The sequence below is a fragment of the Pleurodeles waltl genome, chromosome 8, assembly GCF_031143425.1.
Source record: "Pleurodeles waltl isolate 20211129_DDA chromosome 8, aPleWal1.hap1.20221129, whole genome shotgun sequence".
Lineage (NCBI taxonomy): Eukaryota > Metazoa > Chordata > Amphibia > Caudata > Salamandridae > Pleurodeles > Pleurodeles waltl.
The window spans coordinates 88239931-88264884 of NC_090447.1; the positions used below are offsets into that span (position 1 = coordinate 88239931).

Sequence of the window (24954 nt, forward strand, 5' to 3'; positions counted from 1 at the left end):
TTTACATTGTAGACCGTGGCATTAAAAATCTTGGTAGTGACTTTTAAATTGCACACGATTCAGTGTCAGATCGCATGCCAGCCTGGTTCCCAACATAGACTTTCTTGATGTTGACCTCTATGCTGATGGTCAGCGTGCCGGTGATAATTCGTCATCGAGCACCTGGACTTCGAGGGTGTACTGGAGTAGTGTCCATGACACAATTTGTGCTCAGCCCTTTTCCCTTCTGCTTTGGAGGCTGGGTGCCGGTCAGAGTTAGCACTGAGGGGGTGGTGAAGCGCCCCAAGGCTTTGCATTTTGCTGCTGTACTCCAGTGTGCATTGTGAGTGAAATCTAGTCTGTTACTGACTTTGCAGACAGCTGACTCAACAGGATCCTTCATACCCTTTTCATCAGTGCTACTTCTAAACTTGCCCACATCCTTTAGAGGCGAGTGTCCCTTCATCCTATTGTGTGTCAAGGTTTCATGAAGCACATCCACTAGCCCAAGGGCATTTTGAACACCATCGCTCTATTACTAGCTTCAGTTTGGCTTACACAGGAATATCATAAACCACCATGAAATCCACTGATTGATTTAAGTAAGGCCCTCTTACTAGCTGTAAGAATCTCCTCTAAGGGGAGGAGCTCCAAGAGGGGGGAATAGTTCTATTTCATTTCAATGCAACACATAACTCCAATTGGTCTGCCGCTCTGATCACTCGAAGGAAACCACAACAGTGTAGAATGGTTATGGATTAACTCATGTATCCCCTAATGCATATGGGGGTGTGGCTCTCCCCACTCACTCATGGATGAGCCAGCTGAGAGCACGTGGAAAGTACATGGTCCGAAAGATATAGAAAATTTGCTCTGCTTCCCAGCATCACCAAATCCCAAGAGTTGGGCAAACGCTATCAGTAGCTGGTTTCTGTGGAGATCACCTTGCTTCTTTCTCATGGCACCTGAACATACTTTAAGTCGATCCAACACAACTCAGCCAGGTCCTGCTGGGACGGGAAGCACGCAAGACTGCCTTTGCTGACTCTTTGGTCTCCGCATTGACATGTCACCCAGGGAGAGAACTGGAATGCTGTGTGTTGCGTGTCCAATGAGCCACAACGAATTCTCAAAAGGACCAGAGCGATTAGTTCCCCCTCAGAATTTCTGAGATCCTGCAATCACCTCATCCAGCCAGGGAGCTTGTGCAGGAAAAGTTATCAAACACTGGGAGACCAAGGGAGAAGCAGCCTGCTAAATGGACATATTTTTTAAAAAAGGTGGCAGGGTTCAAATAGCCATACATACATGAACACATTTACAAGGGTTAAATAAAGGTATTTGTCGATGAATGTGTCATGAAAATACAGAAGAGCGAACTGTAATGAAGGAGAGAGAGCACCATAATCACTGGTGGCACAAACAAAATAGCACTCGGATATGAAATACATATACTTGAAAACAAAGAACGATAAAAGTCTTGTAAAAGTTTTCCAGGACCCCTCACAGAGGAAGGGATGCCCAATGTTTATGAATATCAGTGAATATTCTACAATTAAGATTTTGGTTGACCAAGCTTTTGTGACGACATGAAATAAGATCATTAAAATGTTGCCCTGTATCAACAAGTATGCAAGCAACGCCGCGTACCTGTGTTGTCTGAATCACTGTGAGATCGTTGATGCAGCTGAAACCTGCCCCCATAGCGGAGCGAAGCCCTGCTGTCCCGAAGCTCATCCTCCGACACAGGCGTTCGCGGAGCTCTTTATCTTTACCATCGAGCAACAGATTTTCAATCTGGGCTCTTGTTCTAGGATTCTATCAAAACAAAAAAAACGTGTTTAGTTGATGCATGGGTCAGAAATTATGAAGGTGCATTTTTAGTGGTTAAACAAAAACACTTTTACATTCATGCCCTTTAGTTAATTTAGCTTTCCAGTCTGGCTGATGCTCTACTCTCAGAATACAGCAGGTGAACATTAACAGTAACTAGTGTTGAGTCCTTAGTGGAGTACATTTATCAAACCTGGAGCATGGCAAATAATGCCAGAGGTTAGCTGGTCAGCAGTAATGGTGTACGGTACACAAACGAGAACTAGCAAAGGTTCGGGTTAGCAAGGGTAATGTCAGAACCAACCCACAACGGCCATATGGGTGAGCATTTGGCTGTCTGAAAAGGAAATCTGACATGATGATAATTCAATAGTCACGGAAAGCATAAAGGCCTAGATATCTCTTGACGAAGCAAGTAGATAGAAGGGTTACTTACCTTTAACAATAGTTCTCTAGGGAAGTATTATCCACAGATTGATGCACAAACACATCCACTGGTCCAGGCCAGCCAGTGACGATAACAAAAACTATTGAAACTGCAAACCTTTTAAGACAGACTTTCATGAAAAGTCTGATGGTAGTTGTTCCAACACTATCCTGAAATTGTTGTCGTCTTCAGTTGATTTTGTCTCTTTTGAAAATGGAAAGAAGGAATAGTTGCTTTTGAATCTAGTACAGTATGTGTAAGAAATTCGGTTAGTGATTGAGGAAGTTAACACCCTTCTCAAGCAACAACCACTATTCTGATCAGGGTGAACCACAAACATCACTACATTAACCTATGCTTAATCCTTTGGTAGCTTGGCACAAAAACAGTCAGGCTTAACTTAGAGGCAATGTGTTAAGTATTTATGCAGCACACAAACAGTAATAAAGTGAAAACACAAGACAAATCCTACACCAACTTAGAAAAAAAAAAAAAGAGTAGAATTTAATAAATAAAATAACAAATTAATCAATTCCAATCAGTAGAACTTGTGTTGTGAATTTTTAAACTTTTTAGTGAAAACTAACATTTAAAAGATCAGAGCTCTGAAAGCGGGCATCTAGTTAAGCAATACTGCAGCAAAGTCTAAAGTTACAGCTGACCACAATGGAGCATGGCTTGGCTCCGCGAGGTGGATTAGGCCCAGTCTCAGCTTACCTTTGGATTTAGAGATAATTTTGTAGAAAAGTTACTGAGAAGGTAAATTTCAGTAGGTCATTGCAGTCAGTGGTGTCAGAGGAAGCGTTGTCGAGGAGCTGCTGGACGACATTCCACATTTGGACTGCCTCACTTTTTTTTAAGGTAAAAGATTTCCTGCGGGAAGAAGCTACAGAGTGTAGCCAACTAGAGCTCCACCAGGTTGGATACCATTACTAGGATGTCCCGATAAACAGGACTGGCTGCTGCAGAGAAGAACATAGCAGGAGCTACTGCGAAGCTGGGCCAAATGGCGATGTACCTTGGGCGGGTCCGCAAGCGGGTAGGTCACGGGCTTCGGTTAGTTCCCAGGCCACTTTATGGAGAAAGATTTTTTCAAGTCCCAACTTTTGGGGTTCATCAGAAGGGGCACCCTCCATACCACACCCAATGGCCCGGGACTGAATGGGAAACACTTGCAGGCCTCGAAAACTCATAAAAATGTTACTTGACCTGCAGGTCCACTAACTTGAATAATCTACATGACCTAACTAATGAACATGACCCATACACTGGTCTCAAATTGTTAGATCGTAGGCAAATATTTTGTTTTATGGGGTCGTCTTTTACTTAATTATCGCATACAAGAGCACCTTCAAATATGTGAGTTCACCATTTCTGGTGTACAAAACAAAACTTTAAAAAATTGTTTTTTAGACTAGTCGTTTGCTCCATTTATAATAAGAATTGAGCCCACATGTACAGTACACATGAGCCTGGCTTGGCCCTTAGTTCATTACTAGCATTGATATCAGGGCAGGCATATTTCCCAGTTCATGTTTAAAAAAAAGCACCAAAAAAACTTTAATTAAATATATTAATGAAGAATGATGTTTTGGTGCACTTTCATTTACAGACAGCACATTTTCCTTAGAAATGGCCACAAACGTTCCCACTACCATGCAGTTTTACTGATAAAACTATAATGCACATAAACGATGTTTGGAAATTGGGTTTCAGCACAAATATTTCCACATCACCAAGTAAAGTGTTCGGATTTGTTTTCCTCCTATAAAAATATTTTTTTCACCACACAGAATTACAAAAATGTGTCTCCATAACTACTGAATTATACTTTTAAATGTTTCTACTGTTCACTTTTTAACTATTTCAATGCTGTGTTAAAAAAAAAAAAAAAAAAGCCTGAACTCTTACAGCCTTTCATTTCACATGGGTTGCACAGTACAATTGATTATCATGCTGTTCACTTTCCAAAACTCTTTAGCTTCACAGTCAGAGAAACTAATATGTGTTTTGACCTCTATCTCTGAATGCCAAGATAAAAACAAGATTTAAAGGCATCTTTATTGCTCCTTCACTTTCAGCTCACCAGAATGGTCAAGTAGGCCCTAAAAATAGCTCGTCTTGATGAAATCTGACTCACCATAGCGAGTGGGCTAGTAGATTTCTCGAGGCCTGACTTTGGGGTCAGGACTCACTTCAACCGAGCCCAGGAGCAGGGTTCAAGGTCTCTAGAGCTTGTTGTGTCCCTTGGAGTTACTCTGGTAGTCCCGGTTAAACAGCATGGCAGGCTTTAAGCAGCATGGCAGTCATCTGGAACAAAAGGCAGTCCTTTTGGGAGTTCTCTGCAGATCCAGGTGTGTACTGAAGAATTGGTCTGAGAATCCGATATTTATACGTGGTGCCAGCCTTTGAATTGGGGAAACGTCTGGGCTGCCCCCACATCTGGTTCTGGGATGTTACTTTCTTCCCCTGCCCAGGCTCCAAGAGGTTTAGGGTGACAAAAGGCTTGTGTCAAGATCCTTTAAAAGTGTGCTGAAGGCAGCCCATTGAAATGTAAATGGGACAGGGAACAGTTCTGTCCTACCCATCCAGTAGGATGGCCCATCATGCCAACATCTAGTCCCCCTTTGTCTCACTATCGGAGAAGAATACACAAAGTCAACTGCTAGCTATTCACAGTCATGTGACGTAGGACACAGGCACCAAATGGTTATGACAAGAAAATGCCAATTTCTAATAGTGGCATTTTCAGAACTGGGAGAAGTTTTTAAATTGCAATTCTTTTCAGACCAAACACCTATTCAGAAAAAAAGTTATCACTAATTAAATGTAACAAGGTAACCCAATGTTATGTTATGGGAGAGGTAGCCTTCACGGTAGCAAAATACAAATGTAGGAGTTTTTCACTACAAAGACCTGTACAACTTAAAAACACATGTCCTACCATTTAAATAGAATGAACCCTGTCTTAGGGGCTATTTGGGGTCTACCCTAAATGTGCCTTTTCTGTATTGAAAACGCCCTGCAAAAGGTTTATTTTGCCAGGTCGATTTGCACTGCAGGCTGCAATGGCAGGCCTGAGACATATTTTCAAGGGCTACCTAACTGGGTGGCACAATGAGTGGTGCAGGTCCACTAGTAACACTTAATTTACAGGACTTGGGTAGATGTAATACCCCTTTGCTAGGTACTCATTAGTAAATTGAATGTGCCAATTGGGTGTAAGCCACATTTTACCATGTTTAATGGAGAGAGCACAAGCACTTTAGCACTTGTTAGCTCTGGTAAAATGGACTGAATCATAATTCTTTATGTAGACCCATTGACTCTGGGGTGGCAACTAAAGAAGGCTAAATGTTATGGTCTCTCACTTCTACCTTGTAGGGCTGCTTCTCTACAGCTTGCACAAGACTACAAAGTTTGCACTCTGCAATGAGAATCGAATAACACATGCTGTAGTGCACACAGGTAAATATTATTTAAGTAATCAAAATGGGTTTAGAGTTATGCATCAAGTACACTGTTTAGGGTGGGGAAGGGGAACTAGTAAGGATACTCCAGAGTTGTATTCTACAAAAAACGGAATGTTGGGCTGGCTAACAAGCTGATCAATTTGTTCCAGGTAAGCTTGGAATCAATGCACTTCATCACGTTTCTTACATAAGAGAAATCAAAAAGGCAGACTGTACTCTCTCAGAGAGAAACAGGAATATCAAGTAACTGTCACTATGCTCAGTGGTGGAATTAGCTTTTGGTAGGGGGGATGGAAAATACCTATCTGAACTGCACGCAGCTCAGAGGGAGAAATGTGGATGCAGCGTGGAGGAAGAGGATTGTAATAGTACCCCAGCCTGGAACACTTTAAAAACAGGGGACCAAAAGAACGAGTTACTTACCTTCGGTAACGACTTTTCTGGTGGATACATTAGCTACCTGTGGATTCCTCACCTAATGAATACTCCCATGGCGCCAGCATTCGACGGAAATCTTCTTCCTAGTCTCTGCACGTCGACGAGGACGTCACTCTAGCCCACGCGACGCCGTCTGACGTCATACAGGCAATAAGAGGTCCTCGACGACGTGCCGACGTCAGTACCAACATTTTTTACGTGCATGAGAACAACCACCCAAGTGTCCGTCGTAATAGTCTTCCACTTGCGGAGAAAATGCTGTAATCTTCCCCCTACAGGAGAGGAGTGAGTGGGAAATGGTGGAAGCCTAAGGCTGCTTTCCCTGCTGCACCCCTCCAGAGGAAGAGGCAGAGTGCTGCTGAGAGGCTCCTCTGGTGCGGGCCCTCCCTCTCACTCTGAAAGATCTATAGGGATGGGAAGAGGTAGGTTGCTGGAATCTCCCCCGAAAGGAAGAGGAGGAAGAGCCACGCCCAAATCCCCGAAACCTCCTGAAAATCCTGGAAGAGGCAGAGGAAGAAGGAGCTTGGAGTCCTAGCGATTTGGCTGTGGCCCTGCTCTCCTTAAAACGTTCCAAGGCCGAATCTGCCTTGGCGCCAAACAGCTTGTCCCCATCAAAAGGGAGATCCAATAGGGTGGACTGCACATCTGCAGAAAAGAACGAGTTACTTACCTTCGGTAACGACTTTTCTGGTGGATACATTAGCTACCTGTGGATTCCTCACCTAATGAATACTCCCATGGCGCCAGCATTCGACGGAAATCTTCTTCCTAGTCTCTGCACGTCGACGAGGACGTCACTCTAGCCCACGCGACGCCGTCTGACGTCATACAGGCAATAAGAGGTCCTCGACGACGTGCCGACGTCAGTACCAACATTTTTTACGTGCATGAGAACAACCACCCAATGCAATGAAAGAGCAAGGCAACATCCCATAACCTTGTAAAATACACAATATTGCAATGAATAGCTGTAAATTTAATATAACGAACAAATATATGCAAATCATGTATGTACACAAAGATATATACATATATATATATATATATACAGATAATATACACACGTATCCATATATACAACGTCTATTAAAACCTTGAAGACCAAGAGGAGCGCACTCAAGGATTACTTGGTAAGACCAGAAAGGCAACGGGGAGGCGGGTGGGACCGTGAGGAATCCACAGGTAGCTAATGTATCCACCAGAAAAGTCGTTACCGAAGGTAAGTAACTCGTTCTTCTGATGGATACAACTACCTGTGGATTCCTCACCTAATGAATAGAGTCCCAAAGCAGTACCACGCCCGGTGGCGGGTGCCTAAATGGTCAAACCAAGAAATCCTGCAGCACTGACCATGCAAAATGGCCGTCCCTTCTGACCTCAGAGTCCAAACAGTAATGTTTCGCAAAAGTGTGAAGGGACGACCAAGTTGCGGCCTTGCAGATGTCAACCACAGGAACACCCCTGGCCAAGGCCGAAGTGGCCGACTTAGCTCTGGTGGAATGAGCTCTAATGCCCTCAGGAGGGTCCTTCTTTGCCAAAGAGTAACAGATTTTAATGCAAAGAACCACCCACCTGGAGAGTGTTCTCTTGTGGACTGCCTTTCCTCTCCTCTTGCCCACGTACCCGATGAACAGCTGATCCTCCAGCCTGAAATCCTTTGTTCTATCAATAAAGAAGCTCAACGCCCTCTTTGGGTCCAGACGGTGCAGTCTTTCTTCCTCTTTAGAAGGATGAGGCGGAGGATAGAACGTGGACAAAGTAATTGTCTGAGCCAAATGGAAGGATGAAACAACCTTCGGGAGGAAAGCAGCCTTGGTCCTCAACACCACCTTATCCCCATAAAAAGTTGTATAAGGGGGCTTTACCGATAAGGCCTGCAACTCACTCACTCTCCTTGCAGATGTTATAGCTACCAGGAAAACTGTTTTTATAACCAAATACCTTAAGGGGCAAGAATGCATAGGCTCAAAAGGGGACCCCATAAGGAAAGTCAGGACCAAGGACAAATCCCATTGCGGCATAACGAATGGTTTTGGAGGATATTTATTTAGAAGACCTTTCAAGAATCTGATAACAATAGGGGATTTAAATAACGATGGTTGGTCTGGAAGACAAATGAAGGCTGACAAGGCCGACAAATAACCCTTAATGGTACCCACTGCACAACCTTTCTGCGCTAGAGAGAGAGCAAAAGACAAAACGTCCGATAGATGAGCATGTAAGGGATCAATCTGCCTCTCTCCACACCACGCAACAAATTTAGACCACCTATTAGCATAGATAGATTTAGTGGAGTGTCGCCTGGCCGCTAATATAACATCCACTACATCAGGCGGGAGAGAGAAGGAACTCAGGTTGCCCCGTTCAATCTCCAGGCATGTAGGTGCAGACTCTGGAGGTTGGGGTGTAGAACCTGCCCCTGCGACTGGAGGTCTGCCCTGAAAGGGAGACGGAGCGGAGGGCACATTGAGAGTTGGAGAAGGTCGGAGTACCACACCCTCCTTGGCCAATCCGGAGCTATTAAGATGACTAGCGCCCGGTCTTGGCGAATCTTCCTCAATACTCGAGGAATCAAGGGTATGGGAGGAAACGCGTAAAGCAACCGGCCGCACCAGGTTATTTGAAATGCGTCCCCTAACGCTCCCTGCATCGGATACTGGAGGCTGCAGAATAACGGACAATGCGCGTTCTCCAGAGTGGCAAACAGATCTACCCGAGGAAACCCCCACCTTTGAAGATCAAACAGGCTTGATCTGGATGGAGACGCCACTCGTGGTCTGCCGAGAATTGGCGACTGAGACCGTCCGCACGTACATTCAAGACCCCGGCCAGATGATTTGCTACCAAGCAAATCTGATGGTCCTTTGCCCAGGACCATAGTCGAAGAGCTTCTCTGCAGAGAAGGTACGACCCTACTCCTCCCTGTTTGTTTACGTACCACATCGTGGTAGTATTGTCCGTCAGGACCTGTACCGACTGACCACGAAGGGAAGGGAGGAAGGCCTTGAGAGCCAGACGTACAGCCCGTAACTCTAACAGATTGATATGAAACATCTGCTCCTCTGGAGACCAAAGGCCTTTGATCTCCAGATCCCCCAGATGAGCTCCCCACCCTAGAGTGGAAGCATCCGTTATGACCGTGGCCACTGGTGGCGACTGCGCGAACGGCTTTCCTTGTGAAAGATTGTTGCTCGCAATCCACCACTTCAAGTCCACAGCAGCATCTCTGGAGATCTTGACAGCACCTTCTAGATCTCCTTTGTGTTGAGACCACTGCCTTCGGAGGCAGCACTGAAGAGCCCTCATGTGCCAGCGAGCATGCGTGACCAACAGAATGCAGGAGGAAAACAGACCGAGCAGACGAAGGACCTTGAGGACCAGAACTACAGCTCCATTTCGAAACATTGGAACCAATTCCTGAATATCTTGAATCCGCTGAGGCGGAGGAAAGGCTCGACTCAATGTTGTATCCAGTACTGCCCCTATGAACAAGAGGCGCTGAGAGGGCTCCAGGTGAGATTTGGGCTCGTTCACCGAAAAACCCAGGTCGAACAACAACTGAGTCGTTGACTGCAGATGATGCGACACAAGCTCCGGCGACTTGGCTTTGATCAACCAGTCGTGCAAGTAAGGGAATACTGCTATCCCCTTCCTTCTGAGCTCTGCCGCAACCACCGACATCACCTTCGTGAAGACTCGAGGTGCTGAAGTAAGACCAAACGGAAGGACCGCAAACTGATAGTGCTGCGATCCCACCATTGACCGGAGATACTTCCTGTGTGACTTGAGTATCGGAATATGAAAGTAAGCATCCTGCAAGTCGACAGACACCATCCAATCTTCCTTGTTCAACGCCAAAAGCACCTGAGCTAGGGTCAGCATCTTGAACTTTTCCTGTTTGAGGAACCAATTCAAGATCCTCAGGTCCAGGATTGGTCTCAACCGACCATCCTTCTTGGGAATCAGGAAATACCTTGAGTAACAACCTCGACCCCTTTCCTGCTCTGGGACCAACTCTACCGCGCCCTTTGAAAGGAGGACTTGTACCTCCTGTTCCAGCAACAGGAGGTGTTCTTCTGAACAATAAGATGGGCGGGGCGGGATGAGGGGCGGGAACTCCCGAAAGGGAAGGGTGTAGCCTTTTCCCACAATACTGAGAACCCAAGTGTCCGTTGTAATAGTCTTCCACTTGCGGAGAAAATGCTGTAATCTTCCCCCTACAGGAGAGGAGTGAGTGGGAAATGGTGGAAGCCTAAGGCTGCTTTCCCTGCTGCACCCCTCCAGAGGACGAGGAAGAGGCAGAGTGCTGCTGAGAGGCTCCTCTGGTGCGGGCCCTCCCTCTCCCTCTAAAAGATCTATAGGGATGGGAAGAGGCAGGTTGCTGGAATCTCCCCCGAAAGGAAGAGGAGGAAGAGCCACGCCCAAATCCCCGAAACCTCCTGAAAATCCTGGAAGAGGCAGAGGAAGGAGGAGCTTGGAGTCCTAGCGATTTGGCTGTGGCCCTGCTCTCCTTAAAACGTTCCAAGGCCGAATCTGCCTTGGCGCCAAACAGCTTGTCCCCATCAAAAGGGAGATCCAATAGGGGTGACTGCACATCTGCAGAAAACCCCGAATTACGGAGCCAGGCCTGTCTCCTTGCCACCACAGTCGTGCCCATTGCTCTGGCCACCGAGTCGGTCGTATCCAGCCCAGCCTGAATAATCTGGGTCGCAGCAGCCTGGGCATCTGAAACAACATCCAAAAGACCCTGGGGAAGCTCCGTAAATGATGAGGAAATGTCATCCATAAGAGCATGAACATATCTCCCCAGGATACAAGTTGCGTTGGTGGCCTTCAACGCCAGACTGCAGGACGAAAAGATTTTCTTGGACTGCGCATCCAGTTTCTTCGAGTCTCTGTCCCCAGGCACCGTCGGGAAAGAACCAGGCGCTGATTTGGATGAACAGGAGGCCTGCACCACCAAGCTCTCCGGTGTAGGGTGCCTAGAAAGAATGCCAGGGTCAGTTGGTGCAGCTCGATACCTCCTGGCTAAGGTTCTATGAACCGCTGGGGAAGATACTGGTCTCTTCCACACCTCTAGCACCGGATCCAGCAAAGCGTCATTAAAGGGCAATAGAGGCTCTGCCGCAGCTGAGGCCGGATGAAGCACCTCTGTCAGAAGGTTCTGTTTTGTCTCTGCCACCGACAAAGGCAGGTCCAGAAAACTAGCTGCCTTCCGTACCACTGCGTGAAAGGAAGCAGCCTCCTCCGTGTATTCCCCTGGAGACGAAAGATCCCACTCAGGGGAAGTGTCCAGCCCACTGGCTGTATCTAGACCATGCAGTCCATCACCCGAGTCCTCTAGTTCTCCTTCTTCCAGGACTCGTTGGTACTCCTGCTCCTCTAATAAACGGAGAGCACGTCTCCTCGAATGAAGCCTCTGCTCGATACGTGGAGTCGACAATGCCTCCGTCGAAGCCGAAGATCGGCGCCGATCTTCAGAAGCCACCGACGCCGCGTCCGGCGCCACAGGTAACTTCGGCGCCGATGAAAGAGCACTCGGAGCGGATGGACCCACCGGAGTCACAGGACGAAATCCCGACGTCGACGGGATGGAAATCTCCGGGGCCAATCCCTCCGAAGCCACCGGAGCGGCCACCGGCACCGACACCGGCGCCGAGCCCACGTTCCCAAAAGGGAGAAAGGGCATAAAGGGTGCCGGCCGTAGAGGCGCAGGATCACCCAATGAAAAGGCCAAAGGGCCAGCCGGAGCACCCCCTGGAGCCATCTGTTGGAAGATGGTATACATCGCATTTAGGAATGCGGTACTATCGGCTCCAGGGGTGGGAAAAGCCGGATACTGGGGTGCCTGTATCGAAGGCGACCCCGACGCCGGCCTCGACGTCTGCGACGCCGGGGACAACACCAGAGGCTGCACCACTTCAATCACCGACGCCTGTCCAGGTGAAGTCGGTGACGCCGGAGAGGGCAACGGCGTCGATGGATGCGGCGTGACCGTGGGACTGACCTCCCAAGTCCTCCGGCGCCGATCCGAAGACCTGGAACGAGTCTCCTTGCTCGAATGGCGCCGTGATTCTCTACGGCGCCGGGAGTCTTGATGACGCCGATGCCTTGGCGAAGAAGACTTCTTATGATGTTTTTCTTTCTTCGACTTCGCCATAAACAACTTCGCCTCACGTTCCTTGAGGGCCTTTGGATTCATGTGCTGGCATGAATCGCAAGTCGAGACGTCGTGGTCGGAGCTTAAACACCAAAGTCAGTCGGAGTGAGGATCCGTAACTGACATCTTGCCCCCACACTCACGACAAGGCTTAAAACCCGACTTTCTCTGCGACATTATTACTGCAGCGAAGGACTACGCAGCAAAAAATACACTGTAACCACGAAAGTAACAGTTGCTCCCTCGAAGATAACCGTTTCGAATGCACGGAAAAAAGGGAACTGACGTCGGCACGTCGTCGAGGACCTCTTATTGCCTGTATGACGTCAGACGGCGTCGCGTGGGCTAGAGTGACGTCCTCGTCGACGTACAGAGACTAGGAAGAAGATTTCTGTCGAATCCTGGCGCCATGGGAGTATTCATTAGGTGAGGAATCCACAGGTAGTTGTATCCATCAGAACCCCGAATTACGGAGCCAGGCCTGCCTCCTTGCCACCACAGTCGTGCCCATTGCTCTGGCCACCGAGTCGGTCGTGTCCAGCCCAGACTGAATAATCTGGGTCGCAGCAGCCTGGGCATCTGAAACAACATCCAAAAGACCCTGGGGAAGCTCCGTAAATGATGAGGAAATGTCATCCATAAGAGCATGAATATATCTCCCCAGGATACAAGTTGCGTTGGTGGCCTTCAACGCCAGACTGCAGGACGAAAAGATTTTCTTGGACTGCGCATCCAGTTTCTTCGAGTCTCTGTCCCCAGGCACCGTCGGGAAAGAACCAGGCGCTGATTTGGATGAACAGGAGGCCTGCACCACCAAGCTCTCCGGTGTAGGGTGCCTAGAAAGAAAGCCAGGGTCAGTTGGTGCAGCTCGATACCTCCTGGCTACGGCTCTATGAACCGCTGGGGAAGATACTGGTCTCTTCCACACCTCTAGCACCGGATCCAGCAAAGTGTCATTAAAGGGCAATAGAGGCTCTGCCGCAGCTGAGGCCGGATGAAGAACCTCTGTCAGAAGGTTCTGTTTTGTCTCTGCCACCGGCAAAGGCAGGTCCAGAAAACTAGCTGCCTTCCGTACCACTGCGTGAAAGTAAGCAGCCTCCTCCGTGTATTCCCCTGGAGACGAAAGATCCCACTCAGGGGAAGTGTCCAGCCCACTGGCTGTATCTAGACCATGCAGTCCATCACCCGAGTCCTCTAGTTCTCCTTCTTCCAGGACTCGTTGGTACTCCTGCTCCTCTAATAAACGGAGAGCACGTCTCCTCGAATGAAGCCTCTGCTCGATACGCGGAGTCGACAATGCCTCCGCTGAAGCCGAAGATCGGCGCCGATCTTCAGAAGCCACCGACGCCGCGTCCGGCGCCACAGGTAACTTCGGCGCCGATGAAAGAGCACTCGGAGCGGATGGACCCACCGGAGTCACAGGACGAAATCCCGACGTCGACGGGATGGAAATCTCCGGGGCCAATCCCTCCGAAGCCACCGGAGCGGCCACCGGCGCCGACACCGGCGCCGAGCCCACGTTCCCAAAAGGGAGAAAGGGCATAAAGGGTGCCGGCCGTAGAGGCGCAGGATCACCCAATGAAAAGGCCAAAGGGCCAGCCGGAGCACCCCCTGGAGACATCTGTTGGAAGATGGTATACATCGCATTTAGGAATGCGGTACTATCGGCTCCAGGGGTGGGAAAAGCCGGATACTGGGGTGCCTGTATCGAAGGCGACACCGACACCGGCCTCGACGTCTGCGACGCCGGGGACAACACCAGAGGCTGCACCACTTCAATCACTGACGCCTGTCCAGGTGAAATCGGTGACGCCGGAGAGGGCAACGGCGTCGATGGATGCGGCGTGACCGTGGGACTGACCTCCCAAGTCCTCCGGCGCCGATCCGAAGACCGGGAACGAGTCTCCTTGCTCGAATGGCGCCGTGATTCTCTACGGCGCCGGGAGTCTCGATGACGCCGATGCATTGGCGAAGAAGACTTCTTATGATGTTTTTCTTTCTTCGACTTCGCCATAAACAACTTCGCCTCACGTTCCTTGAGGGCCTTTGGATTCATGTGCTGGCATGAATCGCAAGTCGAGACGTCGTGGTCGGAGCTTAAACACCAAAGACAGTCGGAGTGAGGATCCGTAACTGACATCTTGCCCCCACACTCACGACAAGGCTTAAAACCCGACTTTCTCTGCGACATTATTACTGCAGCGAAGGACTACGCAGCAAAAAATACACTGTAACCACGAAAGTAACAGTTGCTCCCTCGAAGATAACCGTTTCGAATGCACGGAAAAAAGGGAACTGACGTCGGCACGTCGTCGAGGACCTCTTATTGCCTGTATGACGTCAGACGGCGTCGCGTGGGCTAGAGTGACGTCCTCGTCGACGTGCAGAGACTATGAAGAAGATTTCCGTTGAATGCTGGCGCCATGGGAGTATTCATTAGGTGAGGAATCCACAGGTAGTTGTATCCATCAGAAGGAGCATTTTGCAATAGAATTTTGTAAAGAAGTGCTTCGACTTCAGAACTTCAGCCTTATGGGGAGCTCTGAAGCCTACTTGCCAATCAAGCCCAACTGTCTCCTAGATAGCTTTAAAAAGAGACTATTAGATAGGATATTCTTCCTAAGCAAATACTAAAAATAAGTCCAAACAGTGTACTTTTCTGCTGAATGATATTGGCTAAAAATCCAAAGGTTTTACAGGTAATTCAAGTAATTAGGGATTGCATTTTGAAACTCCTTTTTTTAATGAATCGGGCTGCCTGTTGCTGCCATCCACTTTCATTTCCTAAGTAGATTACTAGCTGCAACATGGAACGGTTAGGATGAGACAATTAAATTATAAATACATTTCTCTATTGAAGCACTTAAACATCAGGCCCTATACATAAAGATAATTCAGGCCTTAAGTAGGAGAGATAGCTTTAGTAATGTCAAAGCCATACAAAGCTATGAAGATATATAATAAAATGTCTCATCCTGACCATTGCAGTATGAGTTTGACATGCTTTTAAAGGTCCCAGAGCAAGAACATTAGCAGGACCCTTGCTATTGTCAACCATTTACAAAACAGATCACCATCACTATTACCAAACACTTCAGGCACTTACCCACTTGTCCCTTCCTCTAACTTCTCCAGTATCTACCTTCCTTGATGTATTTACTTGCACTATTCCCTTTGTCCACACAGTTTTTATCTAGTCTCATAGGTGAAAGCATTTTGATGTCAATAGTGCTATTGCTCTTCTGTCAAGCTATACTAATATGCATGTGAAGCAAAAGCGGAGAATGAGAACTGTAGTCAATAAACCTATGTAATATCTCTCCAAAAAGCAAACTAAATGTTGAAGTATGCTTTTAGGGCCAATTATGAGTGCTCCATGACTAAATGCAATAAATATTACATTTGATAAAGTCCGTCTCTGAGGTGGTTGAAATTTAATAAAATGTGAAAATTGTTTTTGCCCTTAAAATAAGATATAATATGCAGAGCATGGTGCTACTGCACCAACACCCACATGCACCAATATGTTCTACTCTTTTTCACTCCACATATTCCCGCAAATTTCACCTGCCTGAATTTTTTTTTAAAAGGGTATGGACTACACAATTGCGATTCCGGTATAAATGATTATGCAGGTAACACAATTTACCAGGCCACATATCCAGTTTTGCCAGTACTTCATTTGAGCCAGTGGTTGCAAGTGGGGGACACCAGCACTCATTTTTGAAGCCCAGTACTTATTTTTCCACTTCAGACACTTCCAAAGAGTAAGAGGGAAAAACACACAAAGGGGAAAGAAGAAGGAAGAGAAAGATGGAAAAACTTTCAGAAAGGGAGAAAGCAGGAACTCGCAGGAGTGAGGTAAAGAGGCAGGGAGTGTCTAGCAGTGGCTTAAAGAAGCCCGGGGTGGATTAAAGATTACACAACCTTGGTAATCAGCATGCTGACATTTACTAGCATTGGCTGCGGCCTTCAGAGCAGAGCTTTGGGTGCAGGCACTCATTCATTTACAAATTACCCACTGGGTTTTGCAAGGCATCATTCCATGTGTGACCTCTTCATCCAACATCAACTTTAAAGGCAATAATAATTTGCATTCAGACACTAATAGTTTCAGTAAAAGTGGGACTGAATTACTAGCATGTCGCACTTCGTGATTAGATCGACTGGGATACAGTGATTAGCTGATTACCATATATGGTGCAGTTTCCTTAACTTGGAAATTGAACCCCAGACTTTTGCAAAGAACAAGGAGGCCTCGGTTTCCAACACTAAATGAAGTAGAAGTGGAAAGTGTGAGCAAGATGCTGAAGCCTACGTATTATGCTGGCAATCATCTACCAGCCTCACTCATTACATGAACTTGTCTTCGCCAAAATGTGGTGTTCTATTGTAAATTCCTCACTTCTTGAATGCAAATTACTTCACTCTTTGAAACTGGGTTGTATCGCACCTCAATTGAAAAAAAGCAGCAGATTAAAATTCACTATCCAGTTATAGACCAGTGGTTAACCTTCCTTGAATGAGAAAAACTATCCACAAAATGTGTGGCAAACCGACTCAATGTGTTACCACAACAGGAAAAACTATGCTCAGTCCACCAGTGTGGTTTCAGCAGAGGCTGCACCAAAGAAACTGTAAAGATCATAAATTACATCCTTCACATGTTGGACAATGGAAGTCTGCTGACAATATTTGACTTAAGATCAGAATTTGACACCATTGATTATCTGAAGCTCGTAGAAACCCCTAATTCTTGAACGGGTGTTCAAAAAGTATTACAATGATTTTTCTTTAACGCTTAAGACAGAAAACTGAAGACTCTTGCTCCAAAACACTCCCAGTACAATATGGAGTACCAAAACGGTCCATACTAACACCAACTCTATTCAATCTTTATATGAAGCCTCTGAAGGAGGTCTGGTCAATGGCTTACAAGTGCATATTTGTTAATACACATCTAGTACTCAACTCCAAATTAATATCACCAACTTAACACCTTCATCAAAATCCCCCGAAGATAAATTAAAAAAAATGGATGTTTGTGAAACTAAATTTGCAGAATAGAAAATGTATCCTACTGACCTCTTTTTTCAAAACCTTGTTCATTCAAGATAAAAACAAGCTACCCTCCAACAACACTTGGAGCTAGAAAGGGAAAACAGAAACCCTTCTCCAAATATTCAACCCAGATGCAAAGGAAAATGAAAAAATGTCCTAGTAAGAAGGAAAGATTCAATTCTATTAAGGACCCGGAGACGAGGATTATGCCTTCTTTTCTTTATTTGTGGACAGCAGCTTCAACAACGCGAGAAACAAACTACAACTCCCAATAAACAATGGGAGAAAAACTTCAGCTCCCATGATTCCCTGCAGGGCCCATCAACTACGTCCGGGTCGTCGCCGTTGTGACGTCCTCTTTCTTGACTGCAAGGATAAGGCTAGGTCTCCGTCACTCGTTTGGAACCATTGTTCCCTGATAAACAAAGAAAAGGCTGGTGATCTAATTGTTGTTAAAGACCAAGCAAACAGAACAACTAATCTTCTTAAGACTACAACAAAGCAAGAAAGAAGTATACAGCATGAACATACTGTTAATTTTACATAGCTGCCCTTCCCGCAAGGCATGTTATCCCAGGAAGAACATAAGGATTACTTAGACCATATGACAAGCACCCCTTCCGCAAAAGGATACGAGAGAAGAAGGGTTGAGAGATGATGTTACAGAAGAAACACAGGTGGGAATAATCCTCCCCTCCGTGTTCTTAATAGAATTGAAACATTCCTTGATGCTTACTAGGACATTTTGAATTCTAAGGCAGGACCAGAGGCGATGATTATGCCTGTTCAAAGCTTATTCACGACCAGTGAAGCCATATCCAGAACCGGCTTGAAATAAAACAGCTTAAACAGAGTCCGAAGACCAGTCTGCTGCATTGATAATATCCTCCAATCGGGCACCTAAGTGGAATGCTTTCGAGGCCATCGCGCCTCGTACGGAATGAGCCCCAAAGATTGCGGTGCTAATGCCTGCCTCCTGCATGATCCAACGGACCCATCTCGTAATGGTGGGCGACGACACAGCCTTATGAGGTTTCTTAAAGAAGATAAGCAATTGTCGCTCTCCAGGAGGTCTGAACTTGTCTGTCATCAGCTCATAAGCTTTAAGGCAACGCACTACGCAAAGCTTCGGGAAACCCTCAAATGATGGATAAGAAACCACTTTTGAGTTTGTTTTTGTACGTCTGGAAATGGAGAAAAGTCTCCTTCTCTGGAGTGAAGGAGCGGCCCGAAATATCCGGGGCCCTCATGTCCGATACCCAACAATATGAGACCAAACACAGAAGCATAGCTAGCTTGGCCGATAGCTCCTTGCAGGATAAGTACTCATTTTGTTGCCACGAAAAGAAAAGATTAAGGACCACATTGACGTCCCACAAAGCTGAGTACCGCAGCTCTGGTGGTAAAGACAGACGTATACCCCGTATCAGCTTGCAAGCCTGAGGATGTTCCCCTACCGGGGCATCCTCCAGGGGAAAATGACCCGCCGAGATTGCTGATCTATATGAGTTCACACTTCTATATGCCGGACCCCTGGATGCCAGGGAAGCCAAGAAATTCAGTTTGTTGATGTACCTGACGGTCAGGCGATTGTCCATCTTCAAGAGGACAGAACAGCGAATGCAGTCTTTTATCCAGCACTTTATCGCGAAAGCACCCGCCATGAGCTCCAGGCAGCAGATATGCAACATCCGTTCCATGGTGGACTATCTTTTTCCTGTACAAGAGGCCCCCGCAATGTGTGCCCCAACCCGCCTTGCTGGCATCCGATTCTATTTACCAGGTCGGGTCGGAACCAAAAATGGCACAGCCGTTCCAGACCTCCAAGTGCAGTAACCACCAATTCATTTCATCCACCACCTTATCGGTGAGGGGAACCTGTTCCGAGTACTGAAGATCCCTGCCAAGGTAAAAGGCTTTCAGCTGCTGAAGGGCCATGTAGTGAAGTGGCCCCGGGAAGACTGCCTGGATGGACGAGGACAACAAGCCTACTATCCTGGCCTATCTGTCGCAGGGAAGTGGAAGTTCTTGACAATGTCTTCCGAAGCTCCAGACAGATCTTCACAATCTTCCACACCTGAAGACTCAAGGATCTGGCCACTGAGTCTATCCTGAAGATAAGAACAGTAGTCTGACGAGCGGGAACTAACAAGGACTTGCGTTTGTTGATGAGAAGCCCAGGTCTTCCAGCAAGTTGACTGCCACCTGCAGCTTGGACATTGATCCATTAAAAGGATATCGTCCAAGTACACTATCAGACGAAAACCTTGAGCCCTCAAGGTCTCCATCACCGGTTTGAGGACCTTGGTGAAGCACCAAGGAGCTGGGGACAGTCCGAAAGGTAGGGTTTTTAATTTGTAGACCTGATGCCTCCATCGAAATTTCAAGAATCAGCGATGGGGGGAAAAGATCGGGATTGTCAAATAGGCGTCCAGCAGATCCAGACGAACCATCCAGTCGTTAGGTCGTATAAAGGTCCCGAAGAAGATGGATGCCTTCCATCTTGAAATGGCGGTATACAAGCCAGCCATTGAACTCCCTGAGGTTGATCACCGGGCGTTGCTCCCAGTCTCTCTTCTCTAAGAGAAAGACTGCGCAAGAAGCCCCTGGGGTGACGTCGAGTTTGAGAAATAGCCTTCTTTTGCAGAAGATCTGCCACTTTCTTGTCTAATAAGGTGGATTAGTCTTCTGTAAAGTAGAGCAAACACAGGGCTACTGGCTGAACAGGACTACCATAGAACTCGATATGGAAGCCCTGAATTGTTTGTAGAACCCACACATCAGACGTGATCCGTGCCCAGTTGTATTTGAATTTGGTCAGCCTGCCTCCCAGATCTAAGGGGGAAGAAATGGGAAACCTTACCTGGCTGGGTCTGAAGCTGTGGTCAGGAGGAGCCTCGCGCGCCCCTATCCCTGTAGGGTCTGTGGGAATTTAAGAATTCGCCCTTGCGGGCGACAAAACCCTTTAGGAGGGCTCTGGATGAAAAAGCGGCTGGACGAGCGCCATCTGCCACGACCGCCCAGATTAAAATTTTGGGATTGAAGATCTTTTTAATTGAGGTCTGAGCTTTGTCAAGGGAGGTAAATGTTGCAACAAACTTGCCCAGTTCTTTGATGAAAGGTTCATCGAAGAGCCCCCCTCCCCCCTGCGCTGCCAGACCCGCCTCTGTGGTTGCTATATCGCCCAATTTCGGGTCTACTTTCAGAAGGAAGAAGCGCCTCCTCTCCGTGGAGAGAGCGCAGTTGGCGTTGCCCAGGAAAATAATTGCCCTCTGGGCCCAACCTGAGAGGACCTCAGGGGGAAATAGTAGAATTGGAGGCCTTAGCCTCTTCCGCTAATTCCAGGATTTTTGTCAAAGGGCCACTGACATCAAATAGTTTATCCTGGTACGAGCGCCATGACCTGTCAATCCCTTTCTACGGGTCCTTGAAGTACTTCTGGAAGAAGGTGGCCATACGTGGGTCCAGCTCGGGAGTGAGCGCCACCTTCCACGGGAGGGGCAGATGCTCCACCTTGAGACATGCCCGACCTTTGTCCAGAGATTTGCGCAGACGACTGACCACATATTTGGACACCTTATCCGAAGGAAACCACTCCGAAGAGCGTGGATGGATAAGGTCCTCGGGATCCAGCACGTCGGTCAGTGGGTCCTGGGCCTTCAAGTCCTCAAGGGACTAGGGGTGCCAAGGACGGGATGGCCCGCTTCGTCCGGGGAATCTGCGTCATCCGATATGAGGGGTTCAGGCAGATCCTGTGGACTGTCCTCCATGGAGGGTTCCGGTGCAAGAAAGGCCTTTTTAAGGGACTCAAAAAATTTGAATCCGCGGATCTGTCGGCTTTATGTTTCTGCGGCAGATGTTTAGACAGGGAGACCCCCAAAACGGGAATGGTCCAAGGCGGTCCCCAAAGGAATGGGGCAGACGTTGGCCAACTCTAATAAGCGGCTTTCAAAAGGCTCCATTGCCTCTGCCACAGCTTGATGAACAGAGGAGTCTACCGCCTAGCAAAATTCGGCATCTATCGGGAGGATTTGGAGAGATTCCTCCTCAACAAATTCTTGCACCATGTATGGGCTAGTCACGGGAAAAAAACCCTGACAAGAAGTTACCAATGTTGAACTGCCGAAGGCAATAATATAGCTACTATGTAGCAGCAGTTTATTAAGAGTGAAGCAGAATTCAGCAATAGCCCTTCTTTGGGGCCCCATACCCTTTGGTATAAATGGGCACTCTAGATATGCCTGGGCTGGGCTGGGCCCCCCCCGAATCAGTGAGAGGCACCAAGCGCTGTTTAGAACCGAATATGCTAGGTAACTGCAGGGCAAGCAAAAAACATACACTACGTCAGGTATTAAATGAGCAGGCACTGCAGCCTGTAGGAGGGAATCCTACATATTTAGGAGCAAGAGCCCTCACACATCCAATCGGATGTCATGCTTCATCATCGGGGATGCTCCTCGTCAGACCGGCGCTGCAATGCCTGACGGGCTCCCTGTAAGGGGGCTCTTTGCCGTGATCTTTAATAGTGCCTGCCGTGGTAGAAAATACTAATGGGTAATGCCTACACGCAGACACTAAGTGAGCAGGAGAGGGAAATCTAAAATTGGCTCTAAACCTATTCAGCTAGTAAGAGGAGTAGGCCAAGGTTTAAAACAAAACGAAAGCGATACTTGAGAAATCATGCTCAATCACTTTCTAAATAAATAAGCGTACTGTACGTCCGGTCAAACTAAACAAGCAGGTCGCCCATCCCCAATTCTGGAAAAAGGCTCCTTGGGAAGACACACGCCTAGGACTGTTGCTGATTTTAGCATACTGTACATCCGGTCAAACCAAACAAGCAGGTCGCCAATCCCCAATTCTGCAAAAAGGCTCCTTGGGAAGATATGATTTCTCAACTATCACTTTCATTTTGTTTTTAACCTTGGCTTACTCCTCTTACTAGCTGAATAAAAACTGTGATTTTTGTGGAGGTTTAGAGCCAATTCTAGATTTCCCTCTCCTGCTCACTTAGTGTCTGCATATAGGCATTACCCATTAGTATATTCTACCACAGCAGGCACTATAAAAGATCTCCGGCAAAGAGCCCCCTTACGGGGAGCCTGTCAGACATTGCAGCGCCAGTCTGACAAGGAGCATCCCCGATGATGAAGCATGACATCCGATTGGATGTGTGAGGGCTCTTTCTCCTAAATATGTAGGTTTCCCCCTTATTCTTATTTGGAACAGTGTACTCGTTGTTTTGTTATTAACTTGTCTGGGAGACTGTACACTGGACCATCAACCTCCCTGTCCCTTCCTTTGATGTTGATACTCAGCCTCTAATACAGACCCGCAATCCGTGGGCGTAATGCTTCAGGCGGCTCGGGGACACCGGGCGATGAACAAACACGAGCGCATAGCTGTCAGATCCTGCTGGAAACTGACGTGTGTGGCAGAAACACTGCACCGCACTCATGCGGCCCCGAGACTGAGGCGGGCCCCAAGCCGTGGACATGCGGCTGATAAGGGCTACCGGGAGCCCGCTGTAAAGGAACACAGAGAAAAAACTGTAATGCACACGGAGAGGAAAGAAAATGCACTCAACTGCCAAGCAGGAAAGAAAAGGGATGTCACAACGGCAACGACCCGGACGTAGTAGATAGGCCCTGCAGGGAATCATGGGAGCTGTAGTTTTTCTCCCGTTTATTGGTATTGGAGTTTCTGTTTCTCACTTTGTTGAAGCTGCTGTCCACAAATAAAGAAAGAAAAGACGGCATAATCCTTACCTCCGGTCCTGCCATAGAATTCAGAACTGTAGAGCAGCCTATAGAGCACTTAAGGAACCCAGTGTGAAAGAGGAAAATCCAGCAAGCGCACTAGACAGGTTCTTCACTGCAAGAGAAACCCAAGGGTGTGCCTCAGGGACTATCTATGAGCTGGGAAAAAGATAGCAGAGCAAGAACAAAATATTCTTTAAACACCACCAGTAATGCCGTGCCATGCCGTTACTAACATGGAGACACTCCGGGGGTGCACAATAAGGGGAATAACTCATCACCCCGCCCCAGCAAAGGCAGAGAGGAAATTCAGCATAAAGTCATCACTAAACAATTTAATTTATTGAGGAAAGGCTTTGCAGACTCAGTTCTGGGGGACTAAATAAATCTTTCCCATAAACTAATTTCTCATCCTTACCCTGGACACCACAGACAACTTGAGTCCTCTTGCAATAAGCTCTTGCCATATGTCCACCACTTCCTTTTTGCCAATGTGGAAATACTCAGGTCTGAGAAAGACAGCAGTCAACAGACAGCTAACAACAGAAGTTTCTTTCGTACTGTGACACAGAAAATCAGATCATGCCTCTCAGATGTGTGAATCATGCCTCCAGTAGTATTTTCCGGTTTCACATTTAAGGGGGCAACCCTATAGACCCTTTCAAACCTTTAGGCACTCACATCAACTGATCAAATCTGTAAGGACCCCAGCTACACAATCATAATAGGCTTCTGACATAACTTTGGCAGGTATTTGTATCTCTCTAATATGGGGGCGTTGCCATACATTGTCTATTATTTTGCACTTGTTCTCCAATTTAAGCATTGAATAAGGGGCACACCTGCGTATTATCAACATGTCTTGTGCTCTCAACATTACCAGTCACTCAGGTCTCTAATTGGTCTGTGCAGAGTGCAACTGTCACCTCGCGCTGTTCATCCATCAATAAATAAATATATATATGTAATTATTTACATTGTGCTATGTAAAACAAAACAAAAAATAACCTTCCATCCTTCCCATCCCTTCTTCCTGTGACTCATCCCAAACCTTCTGACCATGAACTCCCAAACATCCTTCTCAAACTGTCACACCTCCTGTTTATCCATGCCACTCAACTAATAAGCACACACAACCATTACTTACAAAACAACTCACTACTTCCCCTTTTCAAATCCACTATCACTCTATTTTACCACATACTCTACTAAACACACAAGAAATCAAGTGCACAATCCTGATACAGCTAACAAACAAGAAATATAAAAAAAATATAATTGTACTAACCTTCTAATTACTAATCCTGGATTCCGGGGTAGCAAGCTACTCGCTGCAAAAAGCACTTTAATGACTCGTCAAGGGGTGTAAGAACTATATATACATATATATATATATATATATATATATACATATATATACATACATACACATACACATTTACAATATTACATAGGATCCAATGCTGGAAGGATTCCGAAATTATGTAGAAGAGTATGAAGACCTTATCTTGGGAATATTTTTCATGATACATGGTAGGATGTCACCTTCGTAAGTGGCTCTCTTCAACAGGGTGAAGAGGACGAAGAGATCTTTGGTGGTCAATGTTCTGAAACTGTTGTTTTTATGCAGTACCAACTGGATGATGGTCGAATGCTGCAGTCAATGGGTCTGCTTTTTTGGGGGGTTTAATAAAGAAATTATTTTGCTTTATTTTTCTGTTGGTTTTGGCACTCACGGTGTAGTCAGTTGATACAGTGCTTGACTGATCTGTATAGCACAGACCAGAATCTTTCATCATGGTCGTGTAGATACTATAGCCAGAT

General features: G+C 46.9%; 1 protein-coding gene across 1 annotated transcript in view; it reads right to left on the reverse strand.

Annotated features, from left to right (window-relative positions):
* The window catches only part of PGM2L1 (phosphoglucomutase 2 like 1), a 522422-nt gene that overhangs the window by 346924 nt on the left and 150544 nt on the right, over positions 1–24954 (reverse strand). Inside the window, exon 2 of the mRNA XM_069203801.1 lies at positions 1630–1797. Coding sequence (XP_069059902.1) covers positions 1630–1797 — 168 coding nt within the window. The remainder of the gene's footprint in view (positions 1–1629; positions 1798–24954) is intronic.